This window comes from Stigmatopora argus, chromosome 12 (assembly GCF_051989625.1).
Source record: "Stigmatopora argus isolate UIUO_Sarg chromosome 12, RoL_Sarg_1.0, whole genome shotgun sequence".
Lineage (NCBI taxonomy): Eukaryota > Metazoa > Chordata > Actinopteri > Syngnathiformes > Syngnathidae > Stigmatopora > Stigmatopora argus.
The window spans coordinates 16,944,911-16,963,055 of record NC_135398.1 but is presented as its reverse complement, the minus strand read 5'-3'; the positions used below and the strand labels follow the sequence as shown (position 1 = coordinate 16,963,055).

Sequence of the window (18,145 nt, the reverse complement as noted above, 5' to 3'; positions counted from 1 at the left end):
AAAAAATATGGTAAATGGGAGTTTTAGTCCAAGTCCTTTGTCTTCTCGTGGCCATGAGTCCCCAGGTGTGGACCGGTGGAGCGAGTGGTTAGCGCGTCGGCCTCACAGCTCTGGGGTCACGTCCACCTGTGGGGAGTTTGCATATTCAAATCATATCAAATCAAAAGCCTTTATTGTCATGATACAACAGCTGTGTATAACAAAATTAGTGGTGCTACTTCACAAAGTGCGTGTTTCTCAGTAAAAACATAAGTAATATAAAAAGTCACGTCCGGGCAAGGTAAATTCTACAATATTGCACAATCTAAGATATTGCACATTGTTAATGCACACGCCGAAGTTATTGCACAGAAGGGATTGTGTGTCGTGCTAATGCAAGTTTAGAGCCCTGGTGGCTCTGGGAAGAAAAAAAACTGTCCCTAAAGTCTATTTGTCTGTGTTTTGTGAGACCTTTAGCGTCTGCCAGAGGGGAGCAGCTGGAACAGGTTGTGACCAGGGTGGTAAGGGTCCCTAACAATGTTCCCGGCTCTGCTAAGGTAGCGAAGGCTGGCAATGTCATCCATTGAGGGAAGAGAGCAGCCGATGATCTTCTGGGCGGTGTTGATCACTCTCTGCATGGCTTTTCTGTCTGCTGCCGTGCTTCCAGCGTACCACACTGTAATCCAGTATGGTATGCCAGGATGCTCTCCACAGTGGCTCTATAGAAGGTTACCAGAAGCTTAGTGTCCCAAGTTGTTCCTCCTGAATACCCTCAGGAAATTGAGTCGCTTCTGGGCCTTCTTCACCACTGCCGTGCTGTTGGTAGACCAGGAGAGATTGTCCGTGACGTGAACCCCCAGGAATTTGAAGGACTGGATCCTGTCTACGCATACTCCATTTATGAGGAGTGGGGCCAGATCTGTGCTGCGTTTGCGAAAGTCCAGGATATTTCTTTAGTTTCCGTGGTGTTTAGTGTGAGATTGTTCACCAAACACCGCAAAGACAGTTTGTTGACTTCATCTCTGTAAACAGACTCATCCCCCCTGAGATGAGTCCGACTACAGTGGTGTCATTGGCAAATTTGATGATGGAGTTAGACTGGTGGGTCGATGTACAGGGAATATAGAAGAGGACTCAGTAAACAGCCTTGGGGGGAGCCAGAGCTCAGTGTAATAGAGGAAGAGATGTGTGGACCAACTCTAACAGTTTGTGGACGGTTGGTTAAGAAGTTCTTAATCCAGCAGCAGATGGAAGAGGATAGTCCAAGGATGAAGAGTTTGTCAGCCAGAATGTCCGGTATTAGTGTTGAAGGCTGAGCTATAGTCGATGAAAAGCATCCTCATAGTTCCCATGGTGCTCCAGGTGGCTCAGTGCTATGTGTAGAGCTACGCGATGGCGTCCTCAGTGGATCTGTTTGCTCTATAAGCAAACTGGTGAGGGTCAGCTGAGGGACTGATTGTATCCCTGATGTGGTGGGCAACCAACTTTTCAAAGCACTTCATGATCACAGGTGTAAGTGCAACAGGCCTATAATCATTCAGGCTGTCAATGGTTGGCTTTAAGGGACAGGGATATTGGTGGCAGATTTCAGGCAGGACGGGATGACAGATTAATGCAGGGAACAATTGAAAATATTTGTGAAAACCCCAGACAGCTGGTGAGCACAGGCTTAATGTTCCTGAAGCTTCAGTGTACTGCTGCAGGGTGGTGGATGTGTTGAGACTGAATCCGATTTGTCAGTCTCAAAGCGGGCAAAGAAACGGTTCAGTTCCTCTGGTAGTGACGCGTCTGCATTAACAGACACATTAATGTCATTGTAATTGGTAATGTCGTATTCCCTGCCACATCTTCTTTGGGTTATTTTCTGTGAAGTGCTCCTCAATTTTCCTTGTGTATGCTGCCTTTGCCTTTTTAATGCCTTTCTTCAAGTCTGCTTTGGCAGCGCTGTATTGTAACTTGTCCCCTGACCTGATGGCAGTGTTACGGCATTTGATGAGTGCCTGTGTCTCACTGGTCATCCAGGGTTTTTGGTTTGCAAAAACCCGGATACGTTTATTAACTAGGCCAGTGTCCGTACAGTTTTTGGTAGGCAGACTCATCCCCCCCTGAGATGAGTGTTCGTTAAACAGAAGGTAGCCTATCTTTTCTGTAAATTTCGTGTCAATCTGTCAAATGGCTTGGGAGCTATTGAACAAACTAGGTGCTAATAACAATAATAATTTAATCTATGATCCTTATAAAACATGATTTATGGGTGTGTGAGTATCAAATAAATGGACATATTGCTTTAATTTACATCACCCAAAGAGCATGACTGCTGAAAACCCACATGACCCCTGGAACGGATCTCATCTTGTGACTAAATCAGATACTCCAAATAGTATTGGAGTGAATGATACTATGTAATATTGTGTATTGACACAATTGTATCTCCTCTTACCAGGTTTGCCAACAGTACCTCTGCTTCCAACATCTAACCAGTCTCTCAGCCCCCTCGCATCCTTCAACTCTGCCACAGCCAGCTTCAACGCAGCCACAACGCTGCCAGGTGGGTGGCATGCTAAATATTATGAAGCAAATAAACATCATAACATATTTTCACATAACTACTAACCCTAGCATAAAAGTATGGATGGAATCACCAGTCTTGGACGAGTATTCACGGACATTTTATACTCTAAAAACATTGCATTGCAAACAGTAAACAATCGTAAGGTCATTCCAAAGTGCAACAGCTTGGCTTTCAGAAACACTAAAAGAAAGGAAAGAATAGAATTGAATTAAATGATTTTATTCTCATTATACAGGTATAGTAGATGTTACTTTTATAGAGCAGGGGAAAATGGAATTTCCGAATTCTGTGGAAAATGTTAAATTGAATTTCGATACAGTAATCCCTTTATTATTGTGGTTAATGGCGGGTCGGCCGTATGTACTCATATATATAAGCCGACAAAAAAAATGATGACTGAGTCGAGGGTACGGCTTATATGCGCATAAAAACACGACATGCAAAATGGCGATGTTGCGTCGGCGCGTGACGTCAGGACGAATTTGGCCGATACTTTCATTTATTTCAAAATAGAGAAAAGTTAAACAGATGTAACCCAAAACAAAATTTATTTTGATGTCTATGAATGAAATTCAAGAAAAAAATGTATGTATCTTGCATAAAACGTGAAAAAACTCACGTTCCCGTCACTGCTCACTCTGGGCACATCATCTTACCTAGGTCCAGGGCAGCCATCTTACCTAGGGCGCTGACGTATAAACCTTGTTAAACGTGCTTTGACTGGCCAGACGCGAGTAGCCTTGATTTTGAAATAAAACAAAATTCCACTTTGATTGTTATACATTTTTATAAATGTATTCCGTTGTTTTCATTAAAAGGCAGGTTATATCCTTTTTGTTCAGGCACCTAGGGGGACAGCTTAGGGTGAAGAAAATGTTAATTTCTGCAATTAGAAAGCATCAGGTTCTCATCAAGATTGACTTATTTCTTCTTTCAAATTGAATAATTTGATATTTTGCATTTACAAAGACAGGCATATTAACTTCCTTATGATATTGAATGTCTTTTTGATTAATACAGTATCTCAAAACTGCACCCTTGGGGGCTGCTGGACCAAGTGGTTTTGCAAAAATCATGGCTCTAACAAGAGAGATGTTTTTGAGACCATATACAGAATTTTCAAACTGGTTGAAGAAGGTAACTTTAGACATATGGTGGGCTGTTCAGTCAGCACTAATGAAGATCTGGACCAAGTAAAAACAACATGGGAAGCAATATGCACAACAAAACAAATGAAGAAAAAATGGGAGGAAGCTGTAGTCAATGTATGTGACAGAACTGAACAAAATTGCCTAAAGGAAATGGCATTTTTATACAGGAAAGCTAAAAGGAAACCATTGAGGCTTAAATGGCATTTTTATACAAGAAACCTAAAACGAAACCATTGATGCTGAATAGAAAATTAAAAGACTGCAATGGGCTAAGGAAGAGGTGGCCATGGACTTATCTTGATGCATTGGACAAGGTGATGATACTGGAACTTTTGTTTGGTGCCATTCCAGCGAGATTTACACTGATGACTGCCTAAAGAAAGTATAAAAATTCCCACAGTCCTTGGTGGTGTGGGGCTGCATGTCAGGGAAAAGGCACTGGGGAGATGGCTATGGTTAAATCTTCAGTAAACGCACAAGTTGACATTGAGATTTTGGATAGCTTTCTTGTTGAAAGATTTTCTGGCATGATGAAATCATTTTCCAAGATGACAATGCACCCAGTCAATTTCATGGCCTGCAAATAAACCCAGATCTCAACCCAATTGAAAACCTGCGGTGGATATTGAAAACATTGGCCCACAGCAAAGGCTCCGGGCTGAAAGACAATCTGGCAACTGTAATGAAAGAGATTTGGCACCAGATTGATTAATGATACTCTTTGTCACAAGTCAATGTGTAGTTTGATTGTTTTTTTCTTTCTGTTTTTCATGATTCTTTTTTTTCCCTCGGAATGGAGTGTTTCCTGTTTGTTTTTTTACTAACATTTACTGACCACCATAATGTTTTTTATTTCTTTCTTTTAGTGTTTCTGAATGCCATGGAATTGCACTTTTGAAAAACTAATAGTTAGTTTGAACAGAATTGTTTGTTTGTGATCTGTGTTTTTTCTGCAGAATAAAATGTCTGAGTGTTTGCCCAAGACTGGTGATTCCATACTTTCTGCTAGGGGTAGTATTAAAGGTCCTTTGATTTTAAAACCCTTTAGGTTTTTCACCATGTTAAGGGAGGTAAAATGGCATTTTGAAATAAGTGTTTTTTCTTTCACTATATAAATGTTCACTAAAAATAATAATTTGCTTTTGTTTTAGGCTTGGTGCCTCGAACCTGTGGTTTACCTCCACTGCCCAACCTTCCCAATCTCAACCTACCAATCCCGGACCTCAGCACCATTTCACTCGCGGGCACCGGCACGGCAATGCCAGGCGGAACCACAGGTACATGACAACTCACGTGTCCACATCCTGAATGAATCGAGGGTTTTGCTTAACCCTAGAATGGGAACCCTCTATTTCAGAAGCGTGAAAGGTAACCCCTTTCACGCCCTGTATCTAACAGTTGAGTGTATGTATAGTACTGTATGTGTTTCATTGATGTACTTTGAGTCATTTGAAGCATAATTTGCCATACTGCAAGTGTTGAAAGGAAAAAAAAAATTTGGTACGTACTGAAAAATTTACAATTTTTTCGTCTGTCTCCCATACAGATTGTAGACACCCGGTCACCCCAGGTTACCGTTCTAGGGTTAAGGCCGTAACAATACATGCATGGAAAACACAATAACGTAGAGTCACGATCCTGTTTCGTGTGGTCAGACAGTAGAATAGCGAGACACCTTTAAGCCGAGTTAAAAAATGATTATTTGCATCTGTTGGTGACCTGTGAGCTTGCAAAAATGTTAAGTGTTAACCTGAGCCTAACATTTTCCCTCACTCATTTTCAACACTTCTTATCATCGTCAGGGCTCACTTGGAGCAAAAGGCAAACTACATCCTCAACTTGTCACCAGTCAGTCAGAGCACACACTAAGACAACAACTAACTATTTGCAACCATAATCGTACCGCCACTGAGCGGGGAAATGCTCCCACACTTCCCGCAGCGAAGTTGAGCGAATGAACCACTGCATCATGAGGCGGCACCTAACATTTTATAGCTGTAAACTTACTTACATTGCATCCAAAAAATATGCATAAATAAAAAGTTTAAAAAAAATAGTTTTTGTTGTTTTAATTATACATTCATTCGCAGTTCCAATTATCTTCACAACAATCTCGGTCAGGGGTGCTGGTCCCTATATCTCAGCTAATTATGGGCAGTAGGCGGGGTAGATCCTGAATTGGTCGCCAGCCAATTACAGGTCACAGTGAAACGAACAACCATTTGTTCAATACAGGGGTGTCAAACATACGGCCCGCGGGCCGGAACCAGCCCCCAAGGAGGTTCAATCAGGCCCGCAGGATAATTTGAAAGTGGAAAAAATGCATAAAAGACATGGAATTAATATTTTTAATTCGCTGCAATTCATGGATTATCCGCTAGGGGGAGCACTCTTTCCATCAGAGTAGAGGGATCAGTTGCAATGCATACAGACACTCCTCAATTTACGAACGCAATTGGTTCCGAGCGATTGTTCATAAGTTGAATTTGTTTGTAAGTTGATTTAGTGCTATATTTTGTATTATAATTTATGTTTAAGGCCTATATAAGTATATTGAAGGTTTATATAAGTGCATTTGTATGTTTAAGGCTTGTATAAGTAACACGCATTGGTTTGTACTGAAAAAAAAAACATTTAATAAAATGGAGAGAATATGTACAGTACTGTAGAGAGAGAGATAGATTTATGTATTAGAAACTGGCCAAAAGAAGCGACCTAATGACGATTGCACAGTTTTCTTCTTTTTTTCATCATAAATGATGCAGTAGCACTGTATGGCATCATTCAATTGATTTGCAAACTTTGTGCAACGTTCAATATTTGGGTCCTGCTGCTCGATCTTTCTGTTTATAAATGGTACTGAATGTGCAACGCTCACCACTTTCTGACGCGCATCAAGCTTCGTTATTATTGCCACTCGTTTCAAATGAAATGGCTTGCCTCTTCCTTGCAACTCCCTCAATAGAAGCCTTTAGCTTTTTACCAACCATATTCAATATTGGATGCATGAGATATTTAATGATACAAATGAAAAAGGTTCTTTGCACACTGGAGATACATTCACGCACTTCCGCATTGCAACGAAGAAGGTAGATGCTGGGTGAGCTGAGCTCTTACAGCGCCAGGCTTCGGTATTAGCGGCGGAAAGAAGTACTACTCCGAAAAAGACGCGAAATACAAAATTGGACTTGCGAACATTTTGGGACTTAAACGCAATTTGCAGACATGTTCGTATGTACCGTTGTTCGTAAGTTGAATGTTCGTAAGTAGGGGAGCGTCTGTATTTGTGAATGATAAAAGTAAATTGCACATTTGTCTAAGGAAATATGAGGTGTTTCATGAAATGTTTTGTAAAAGGATAGTTCATTAAATTTCAATATTTTCCTAATGTTCTTGTGCTTCTTTACACCAAAACAAAGGAAAGACATGATATTTTGGTTATTTATAGCAGAGCATGGTATAATTTTAATGGTCCGGCCCACTTGACATCTCCCTAGGCCGTATGTGGCCCACGATGCCAAATGAGTTTGACACCCCTGGTTCAATAAGTGTACTGTGAACGGTTTTGGAATGTGTGGGGAAACTGGAGTACCTGGGGAAAACCCACACAGCTACGGTAAGAACATGCCTACAGTAATCCCTCGACCCGTCGCTGTTAATGTAGACCAGACATGGCCGTGATAATCGAAAAATCGCGAACTTTTTTTTTTCTTCAGTGCCGAGTCCTGGGCGCCCGAGTGGTTAGCGCGTCGGCCACACAACTCTGCAGTCCTGAGTTCAAATCCAGATCATGTCCATCTGTGTAGAGTTTGCATGTTCTCGCCGGGCCTGTGTGGGTTTCCTCCGGGTACTCCGGTTTCATCCCATATTCCAAAAACATGCATGGTAGGCTGATTGGACACTCTAACTTGCCCCCTAGGTAGGGTGTGAGTGTGCATGGTCATCCGTCTCCTTGTGCCCTGCTGGCCACCGAATCAGGGTGTCACCCGCCTCTGGCCCGGAGACAGCTGGGATTGGCTCCAGCACCCCCCGCGACCCTAATGAGGATAAAGCGGTCCAGAAAATGTGATAAGATGAGATGCTGAGTCCTAGTAGCAAGAGTGGCTTCCGCTTACGAGTTTCAGCATGAATTTTCCAATTTTTATGAACTTTAAAAATAAATAAATAATTCAATTAATATTTTTTTAAATAATAGCGGCAAAAATTCGCAAAGAAGTGAATTCGCAATAAGTTAAGACGTGATAATCAATGGATTTCTGTACTCCACACATTAGGAAGGCAGTCTGCGATTGTACCTTTGATCCCAGAACTGTGAAGGGAATGTGCTAAACTAATCCACCTGTGCCTGTTTAATAATTTTTTTTCATTTATCCTTTATTTAACCTGGTATGGTAATTGAGAATATTTGCAATTGCCTGGAAGTGAAGAGGAAAGTAATAAAAAACAGTTATATCTATAATTTAAAGCATTACATTGATAAGATCAGTTTAGATGTTGAAAATTAGGTGTTTGAAATCCGCACTTTAGAGTAATGTGGACCGCAGCAGTATATGTGAAAGATGTTTTTTAATGATGTTTTAAAGACACCTGATCATTGATCACAAGACTCAGAGTAAAGTATTGTTTTATCTCTGTCAGTGTCATTAGATAGCATCACCAATTTACTATTCATTCAACCTTATTTGCGACAAGCGAGTGAAACATCAGCAGCTCACAAGGTGGTAAAGAAATACTTTTGAAAGCCTTATATTATTGACTTTATGCAGTCACTTTAGTAGCCTTCTAAGGGTGAGCTGTTTGGATTAGATTGGATTGGAACTTTATTTTATCCCATATTTGGGAAATTTCCTTGGTTGCAGTAGCAAGACAGTACAAGCACAGACCAAGCCGCACGACTCGGTGGGGTTCGAGTCAAAAAAACAACAACGCCATCTTGGTTGCATTAGCAAAAACAGATACAGACACAAGAAAAAGACATTGTAGAGTTAGATAAAACTGGAACCACACACAGGAAGTCTTCCGAAAGGTGGGGAACTTCCGCAGACTGAGACTGAGGTTGAAAATATGCAGAATCACTCTTCCAAGCTTATCCGCACAGTCCCTCAGTAGTCTAGAGCTGACGAATCAACAGTTTGCCGGTTTTAAGGCACAGCCCAGTCAAGCGTAGAGTCCACGAGGACTCACTGTGCCATGAGTGCTTGCTTGTGACTCCCACCCCCTTTAAGTGGGTCTGGTGGCAGTCATGCTCCGGGCAAGCCTCAGTTTAATTGAATACAGACGCTCCCCTACTTACGAACATTCAAGTTACGAACAACGGTACATACGAACATGTCTGCAAATTGTGTTTATGTCGAAAAATGTTCATAAGTTCGATTTTGTATTGCACTCCTTTTTCCGAGTATTGCTTCTTTCCGCCGCTAATACAGACGCCTGGCGCTGTGAGAGCTCAGCTCACCCAGCATTCACCTTCCTCTGCCCAGTTCGTTGTAGTGCGGAAGTGCGTGAACGTATCTCCAGTGCGCAAAGAACCTTTTTCATTTTTATCATTAAATATCTCGTGCATCCATTATTCAATATGGTTGGTGAAAAATGAAAGGCTTCTAGTGAGGGAGGTGCAAGGAAGAGGCAAGCCATTTCATTTGAAACGAGTGGCAATAATAAAGAAGCTTGATGCGCGTGAGAAAGTGGTGAGCATTGCATGGGAATACAACTTGAATCGTTCGACCGTCGGTACGATTTATAAACATAAAGATCGAGCAGCAGGACCCAAATATTGAACGTTGCACAAAGTTTGCAAATGAATTGAATGATGTCATACAGTGCTACCGCATAATTTATGATGAAAAAAAGAAGAAAACTGCAATCGTTATTAGATAGCTTCTTTCGGCCAGTTTCTAGTAAATCTCTCTCTCTCTCTCATGTATGTATACAGTACTGTATGTATTCTCTCCATTTTATTAAAAAAAAAAAATTCAGTACAAACCAATGCTGGTTACTTATACAAGCCTTAAACATACAAATGCACTTATATAAACCTTCAATATACTTATATAGGCCTTAAACATAAATTATAATACAAAATATAGCACTGAATCAACTTACGAACAAATTCAACTTATGAACAATCGCTCGGAACGTAACTCGTTCGTAAGTAGGGGAGCATCTGTACAGCCAAGGGCCTTGGCTGGCGTAAAGTTTAGCCACCCGCTGGCACACTCCACTCGTGAAAACTCCTCATGGATTTCCAAATCAGCACACGCGTGCACAAACATGTAGGCATGAGAGGAGGCAATTTGAAGTGAAAAAAATGTTAAGGTTTAAACATGAATTGATGTCTAAATAACTATAGAAAAAAACTCAGGAAAGGCATTATGCCTTTTCGGAGAGGCTCTTACCACCACTATGGTCAAACAAGCGCTGAGCCCTGCAGGGTCAAGAACACACTTTATTGCTAGGTCACGTGCTAAAGCAAGAATAATTGCATACAAGGATAAATTGACAAAGAGCTCCAAAATGAGTGTTTACCTAAACGTCAGCTGTTTCCCAGATATGTTGCATGTTGAAAACATATCTTTGTACCTTTTGGATTATTTTGTTGCAGGGAATTCATTTAAATGTTTAAGAATCAATAAATTCATTTTTAAAACCAGTCTTTTTTTCCCTTTCCTACATCTTTGAAAACTGACGTCATCAACCTGATTTCCATTCATGTGATCAGATCAAGAACATATCTAGTAACGTTGCCTATTCTTTGATCATGTGACTTGCCATCTCTCGTTTTTCTTTACAGTTGCTTCCCTGCCGGCCCCTCTTAACATACCCGGCCTGGCTCCTCTGCCGCCTTTGCCTACCATAATGCCCTCCCAGCTGACTCCCCTGTTGTCTCAAGGAATGGCCGCCAATTTACCCACCTTGGGCACTCTCACCGTAACGCCTCCCGCAGCGTCTATAGGTGACACTGCAAGTACTGTACAGCCTCTTACGGAGACTATGCTGACGTCTTCATAACCTGAGAATGTTTCTCTCTTAACCATTGAACCAAAAAACATGCCCAGTATCTTTATCCTCTCCCAACTGTCTCAGTTTAGTTTTATATTTATTTGGCCAATAGGGAAAGGCTGCACCAAATCAGAGATTCCAGGTGTGAGTACGGTTTGAAGAACTTGTCTTCATAAACAAATTATATTGCAGTGGAGCAGGTGGCACTGCAGCTTGCCTTCAATAACTCTTCACATTGCATTTATGTGCGTGCGCACGCACGCGCGCGCGCACGCACGCACACACAAGTTTGGCTGCCGTTGATGGTAATAGATGTCCAATCCATTTGAATTGGTTGGACTGACAGTGAATGATAATGATGTCCAATCCTTTTGAACTGGGAGCTAGCAGTGAATGATTGTTGGCACTCCAAATAAATGAATGTCTATCACAATAAATGGAAAAAAGTGACTCCATATGAGTTTTACATTTTGAATTGTGCTACTGGAATGAATGAACCTTTGCAGGATATTTAAATTTGAAATGTACTGGTAGTTTTGGTCTTCAACCAAGTGATAAAGCAGGGGTGGCCAACTCCAGTCCTCCAGAGCCACTATCCGGTCTGTTTTCCATATCTCCCTCCACCAACACACCTGAATCAAATAATCAGGATCAACCTTCTAGACAGCTTGCTGATGATTTGATCATTTGATTCAGGTGTGGCAGAGGAGGGAGATATGGAAAACAGACCGGATAGTGGCTCTCGAGGATCAGAGTTGGTCACCCCTGAAAAATGAATATATTATTCCTGTTATAGAGTCATTTATTTTTTTGTTCGTTTTATTTCGTTTTGTAACTGACTTGCCCTTTTTATTTACTGTAGCCCACAACGACTAAGGTTGCATTCTGTGCAGCGTCATGATGTGGATCAACTTTCTTTGTTCTTTTAATTATGCTAAACAGCCACCAGATGTCAGTGTAAACGATGAAACTGAAACACGTTCCGGTATGTGAAGTGCAAGCAATAAAGCCAAACATACTGTACAGTATACAGCGATGTTCGTTTTCTTTCAAATGGTCATGGGAAAACAACTTTTTATTTTTAGAAACTCAAATATAGATCTTATGTTGAAGGCATTTGTTTTGTCCTTAATTTTGCACTGCTCCTGCACTGGATCTCGTGTGAACGTAACACGTTCATTTACAGTACATTTTTCTACTGTGTTCACGTTGCGCACATCACCTGTGGAGAAAGACTATGCTGATGCTATTCCAGCTTTATTTGAATCTTCGGTCCCCATTGAAAATGCCTCCTATGTGTCCTAGCATCCAATGAGCCCAGGAAAAACCAAGACAGTATGACCGTGACCTAGAAAAAGTAACGCTGCTATGCAAAAGGTGTATGTAGCACGTTACTGGGGAATAAATAAATCTACCGTGCGTTTTACTAAGAAAGAAGAAGCGAATACTCGGTAGGTGGCCACAATATCCTTTGCCTTTTCCAAGGACACTAAGCGAGTGGTATTCACAATGAATAAAATTAAAATAAAAAAGAACCACCATTATGAGGGATTTACGCTGTAGATACGGCCGTGAAACTGGCATGACGAGATCTTCAATATGGGACAGAGTTTGCAACAACGTCTCCAGAAGATTGATGACAACATGGTTGGAGTCTTTGAATTTGGCAATCGTCTTGACAGTGTTATGTCCTTATACAAATTCATATTTGTCCAAGAAAAGAAACAGCGGTCGCCATGTTCTTTGTGCCCTGAAAACCTCTCGCAGAAAGAAGCTCCTGAAGGTTTCATCGATGATCCATTGCCTCTCAAATCTGACAAGGATGTAAACTGAAACTCATAATATATATGTTTTTAAATCTATTAAATTATTTTCACTGTGAGTAAAGTACTTAAAGTATTTACATTTTTTATTTATAGATTATATTTAGAAATTGATATATTAATCTTTTATCTGCCTCTAACTCTATTTAATAAATACACTTCTTGATAATTGTACACTTGTATTTTTGTATAGGCGTGAAAACATTAGTATGGTATGTAGTAATAATAGGGGTGATCCTTCTTCGCGTTTTTTTCCGATTATTGTGGCCATGTCAAATCAAATCAAAAGCCTTAATTGTCATCATACACAGCTGCGTATAACGAAATTGGTGGTGCTATTCCAAGCTTTTCAAAGTGTGTTTTCCCAGTAAAAAAACAAAAACAAATAGTAGTATAAAAGTATAAAAAGTCACAGGTGAATTCTAAAATATTGCACAGATTCTGAAATATTGCACAGATTCTAAAATATTGCACAGATTTCTAAGATATTGCCCATTGTTATTGCACACCCGGAAGTTATTGCACAGAAGGGATTGTGTGTCGTCCTAGCTCAAGTTCAGAGTCCTGGTGGCTCTGGGAAGAAAAAAAACTGTCCCTAAAGTCTATATGTCTGTGTTTTGTGAGACCTGTAGCGTCTGCCAGAGGGCAGCAGCTGGAACAGGTTTTGACCAGGGTGGTATTGGTCCCTGAAAATGTTCCTGGCTCTGAGGTAGCGAAGGCTGGCAATGTCATCCAGTGAGGGCAGAGAGCAGCCGATGATCTTCTGGGCGGTGTTGATCACTCTCTGCATGGCTTTTCTGTCTGCTGCCGTGCTTCCAGCGTACTACACTGTAATCCAGTATGGTATGCCAGGATGCTCTCCACAGTGGCTCTATAGAAGGTTACCAGAAGCTTAGTGTCCAACGATACAGGAGACAGATTCAATAATCACGACTCACGATAATTAGCTGCTTTACAATCTCGCGGATTACGCATGCTGGCGTGTGCGTGCACTGCACAAATTCACAGCATTCGACCTTGAACGTATTTTGAAAAGCTCGCAATGTGCGTGCAAGTGCAGGGCGTGTCTTGCATGTTTTCTGCATGCATGCATTTGCAAAGTCTGCAAATAATTTTGGCTTTGCGAACATTCATTGATAATTTTTCTGTATAAAAATATATTTATATTGCAAAAGCTGAACTGAAAATATATGTATGGGAATGTATTGCAATAATGTTCTACCAATTATTTATTGCCAACCTGTGTGCCAGGATTTGTAAAAAGAAAATTGTAATTACGTATAGGTATTGTGTCATCGTCCAAAGAATTGATATCATATTGTCATGAAATTGGGGATTAACAACTCTTGTTTTCGGAAGTCTGTATAAAATACCTAACACTCGAGTGGCCAAAAAATGTAAAACATGCCATAGATTAAAGATTTGAACAGTTGGCACAATTAAGTTACTCTATAAGGTCACTGTACAATTTTTGTTCATTTGAAAATTTCGCTGACCAGAACTTTACTGTAGTCTACACTATAATATATACATACAGTTGTGGTCAAAAGTTTACATACACTTGTGGAGAACATAATGTCATGGCTCTCTTGAGTTTCCAGTTATTTCTACAACTCAGATTTTTCTCTGATAGAGTGATTGGTACAGATACTTCTTTGTCACAAAAAACATTCTTGAAGTTTGGTTCTTTTATGACTTTATTATGGGTGAACAGAAAAAAGTGATCAAATCTGCTGGGTCAAAAATATACATACAGCAGCGCTAATATTTGGTAACATGTCCCTTGGCCATTTTCACTTCAATTAGGCGCTTTTGGTAGCCATCCACAAGCTTCTGGTTGAATCTTTGACCACTTGACAGAATTGGTGCAGTTCAATGAAATTTGATGGCTTTCTGACATGGACTTGTTTCTTCAGCATTGTCCACAAGTTCTCAATGGGGTTTAAGTCAGGACTTTGGGAAGGCCATTCGAAAACCTTAATTCTAGCCTGATTTAGCCATTCCATTACCACTTTTGATGTGTGTTTGGGGTCATTGTCCTGTTGGAACACCCAACTGCGCCCAAGACCCAATCTGTGGACTGATGACTTTAGCTTATTTTGAAGAATTTGAAGGTAATCCTCCTTCATTATCCCATTTGCTCTCTGTAAAGCACCAGTTCCATTGGTGGCGAAACAGCCCCACAGCATAATACTACCACCACCGTGCTTGACGGTAGGCATGGTGTACTTGGGGTTAAAGGCCTCACCTTTTCTCCTCCAAACATATTGCTGGGCATTGTGGCCAAACAGCTCGATTTTTGTTTCGTTTGACCACAGAACTGACAGCAAAACAGTGCCATGCACTTTATACATACAAACAATTGTTTGCACTGTTGCTCTTGGGACCTGCAGCTGCTTTGAAATGGCTCCAAGTGACTTTCCTGACTTGTTCAAGTCAAGGATTCACTTTTTCAGATCCATGCTGAGCTCCTTTGACTTTCCCATTGTAGCGTTTGTGGGCGTTTGCATCCAAATGGCCTCAGAGAAGTCACCAGCTGTAGTCGCGCATAATCACTCACAAGAAGTTAAGAGCATGCTATAAAGCTCATTTCACTGACATAACTTTCTAAGTCACCAAAATTGCTAATTTGTGTTGCTGTATGTATATTTTTGACCCAGCAGATTTGATCACTTTTTCTGTTAACCCATAATAAAGTCATAAAAGAACCAAACTTCATGAATGTTTTTTGTGACAAAGAAGTATCTGTTCCAATCACCATGACATTATGTTATCCACAAGTGTATGTAAACTTTTGACCACAACTGTATACATATATAATTGTAATCAACTCCAACAGCTCGTCATGGCTCACAAATTAATAAGACAGCAGGAATGTAATCAACTCCAACAGCTCGTCATGGCTCACAAATTAATAAGACAGCAGGAATGTAGACACTGAGGAATACGTATTGTAAGATATTTTTTTATTCTGAAAGATATGGTGAGACAAGTGTCAACAAAAATATGGACGAAACATTATTGAAGCTTCCGTGGTCAATTCTCTTTATTACCAAGGGAACTCTCGTGCTGACTCCATTTGTTTCCAAGCCTCCATTGTCTCTGCCCAAAGTGGGCGTTAATTGGAATATAAGTGGATGGGTTTCAGTTACAAAGGAACATGGGTGGTTTGAAATCAAATACTATTGGGAAGAGATTTTCAATATATGACACCTTTCTTTGAAGTAAAGGATCAGGATATTTAGACAGGTCAGGAAAAGCTTTTCCAATGTTTTGTTTCTCTCTGAACAACTTTTACGACTGTCAGAACACAGGAGCAATTGTTTATACTGCAAACACCAGTGCCATATACTCTGTTCACACATTATTGTGAAGAATGCTATGCAAACCCCAATGATCAGATAAATGCAGGCACTTTGTTCAGTAAGTGAATTTGAATATGGCTCAAACCATTAAGTTAATTTTTATAACAAATAATTCATAACAGACCCCCTGTTTACACAGAGGAAACTGTGGTACAAAACTATTAATCAAATAAAAATTAACTCATCAAAATCTTCAGTATGGTAAAAAAACTGACACAATTTTGACATACACACAAAAGAAAAAAAACATACTTTACACAGTACTTCATTATGGTAACTAAAAACTAGAAAGAAAATATAAAAATCAAATCCTATTCGACCAGATAGTCCGCCACTGAAGTTCTTCTCGTAGTTCTTCCTCCTCTTCTTCCAGCGGTCTGCGATCCCAGTCTAGGTCCATCAGCAATACAAGTCCGCATTCAAAGCAAATTAACCATGGGTCACAGACAGTAATTCACAATTTTCCATAAGAACAGCATCAATGTGAAGGAAAGCCGGTAGGAGAACACTGAAAGGAAAATCATACACAACCAGGGACTGAGTAGCAGAAACATTCGAGTTACTAATACTAAAAATAAATCCCCTAATCATAGCTTTCACAATGCAACAATACACCAACTAAGAAGTACAAACAAGAAGAATAAAAAGTAGTAAAAGAAGCCTTTAAATCCAAGATGGCGACGCGCACGGGTGCAGCGGCTTTTTGCTCTCCAGTTTGGTGTTTTGTTTTCTCAGTGCCCATGATTTAGAGCTCTTGGCAGTTCGGTGCAGGCCCTTCTATCTACCTAGGGAGCTAACGATTGTCATTGTAATGGCTGTTTACATCCCACCGGATGGCACTTAGCCTCCTCCTAGAGCAGGGGTCTCAAACTCAATTTACCTGGGGGCCGCTAGAGGCCAAGTCTGGGTGAGACTGGGCCGCATCAGGATTTCCACAAGAAAAGCGCTGATAAAACATTCCAACGTTATCAAATATCTTTATTTTTTTACAAAAAATAATGAATTAGATAAATTAACTTAAAGATGAATAAAAAATCAATCAATCAGTAATACAAAAATAAAATAATAATAATGAGAGATATACACTGGCTGCCTAAGTAGAGAAAATGAATTATTTTTATTCCGTTTCAAATGTCTGTATTAACAGCTCTTTAACCTTTAACTTTCTGAACTTGAATGGAACATTGAATATGAAATATTCTGAACACGGCTTCTCTTGCCTACTCCTTGCTGCTAGAGACCTGGCAGCGCTTCTTCTCACATAGCTGAGTCACATTTGGCTTGAGGGAGGAAGCAGTGGAGACCCTCAGTAGAGCTTGAAGATGCTCATCAGTAAGTCTGGACCTGTACTTGGACTTATTGAAGTTCAAGGTGGAGAAGAGCTTCTCACACAAGTATGTGCTCCCAAAAAGGCACATGGTCCGCTTGAACCTTCGGGAAGTTCAGGGAAGCTGGGGGTCAACTCTCTCAAAAATTGCCCAAGCTTGTCTGCTTCTCCACTCACCTCCCTGAACTTGGCTTTGAGTGCAGAGTTGCACTGCAGGTCAATGAGCTCCATTTGAAGCTCAGGAGGGGCATCTTGCACATCAAAGGAGAAGGGGTCCGCAAAAATTTGAAATGTGGCTTTGTGTGTCTTGAAGTCTGCAAATCTGTGATCAAATTCCTCCTGTAGCTTCGAAATGGCCTCAACATACTTCTCACCACTGAATGGTGTGCCTGCATCCACGAGAGCCTTGCATGCTGGGAAATGGCAAAGGTTTGTCTGAGAGAGCTGGGCTTTCCATAACACAGGTTTAGTGCAGAATGCTCTCACGTTGTCATAGGCAGCACTGACAAGTTGCCCCTGGCCTTGTAGCTTCTTGTTCAGTACATTAAGCTCATGTGTGATATCAACAAGAAAAGCCAAGTCCATGAGCCATTTGGGATCACTTAGCACAGGAACAGCAACCCCGTCTATCTCCATGAAGTCTTTTACTTCTGCTCTCAACTCAAAAAATCTCTTCAACACGTTTCCCCTGCTGAGCCAACGTACCTCAGTGAAGTAGAGCACATCCCCATATTCTGACTCCATTTCCTCTAAAAAAGCACGGAACCTTCTGTGCTTTAAGCCCTTGGATCTGATTTGGTTGACGCATTTCACAACGACAGACATCACATTGTCAAACTTCAGGCATCTTCTGCAAAGGGCCTGCTGATGTATAATGCAGTGCAGAGCTATGGCCTCCTCCACACCCTCCTCTTCCAGTTTTTTTTGAA

At 40.7% G+C, this 18,145-nt stretch overlaps 1 protein-coding gene across 6 annotated transcripts in view; it reads left to right on the top strand.

The window, feature by feature from the left end:
- The window catches only part of LOC144085489 (Golgi reassembly-stacking protein 2-like), a 32,311-nt gene extending 20,582 nt beyond the window's left edge, over positions 1–11,729 (top strand). For 5 of the 6 annotated variants that reach the window (XM_077614813.1, XM_077614809.1, XM_077614810.1 and 2 more), the window contains exons 8-10: positions 2,423–2,527; positions 4,854–4,979; positions 10,493–11,729. In XM_077614813.1, coding sequence (XP_077470939.1) covers positions 2,423–2,527; positions 4,854–4,979; positions 10,493–10,710 — 449 coding nt within the window. In that variant the 3' untranslated portion in view covers positions 10,711–11,729. Of the gene's footprint in view, positions 1–2,422; positions 2,528–4,853; positions 4,980–5,504; positions 10,352–10,492 lie in introns of those variants that run through there. The other variant, XM_077614811.1, reaches the window with a different exon arrangement.
- The last annotated feature ends 6,416 nt before the right edge of the window (positions 11,730–18,145 follow it).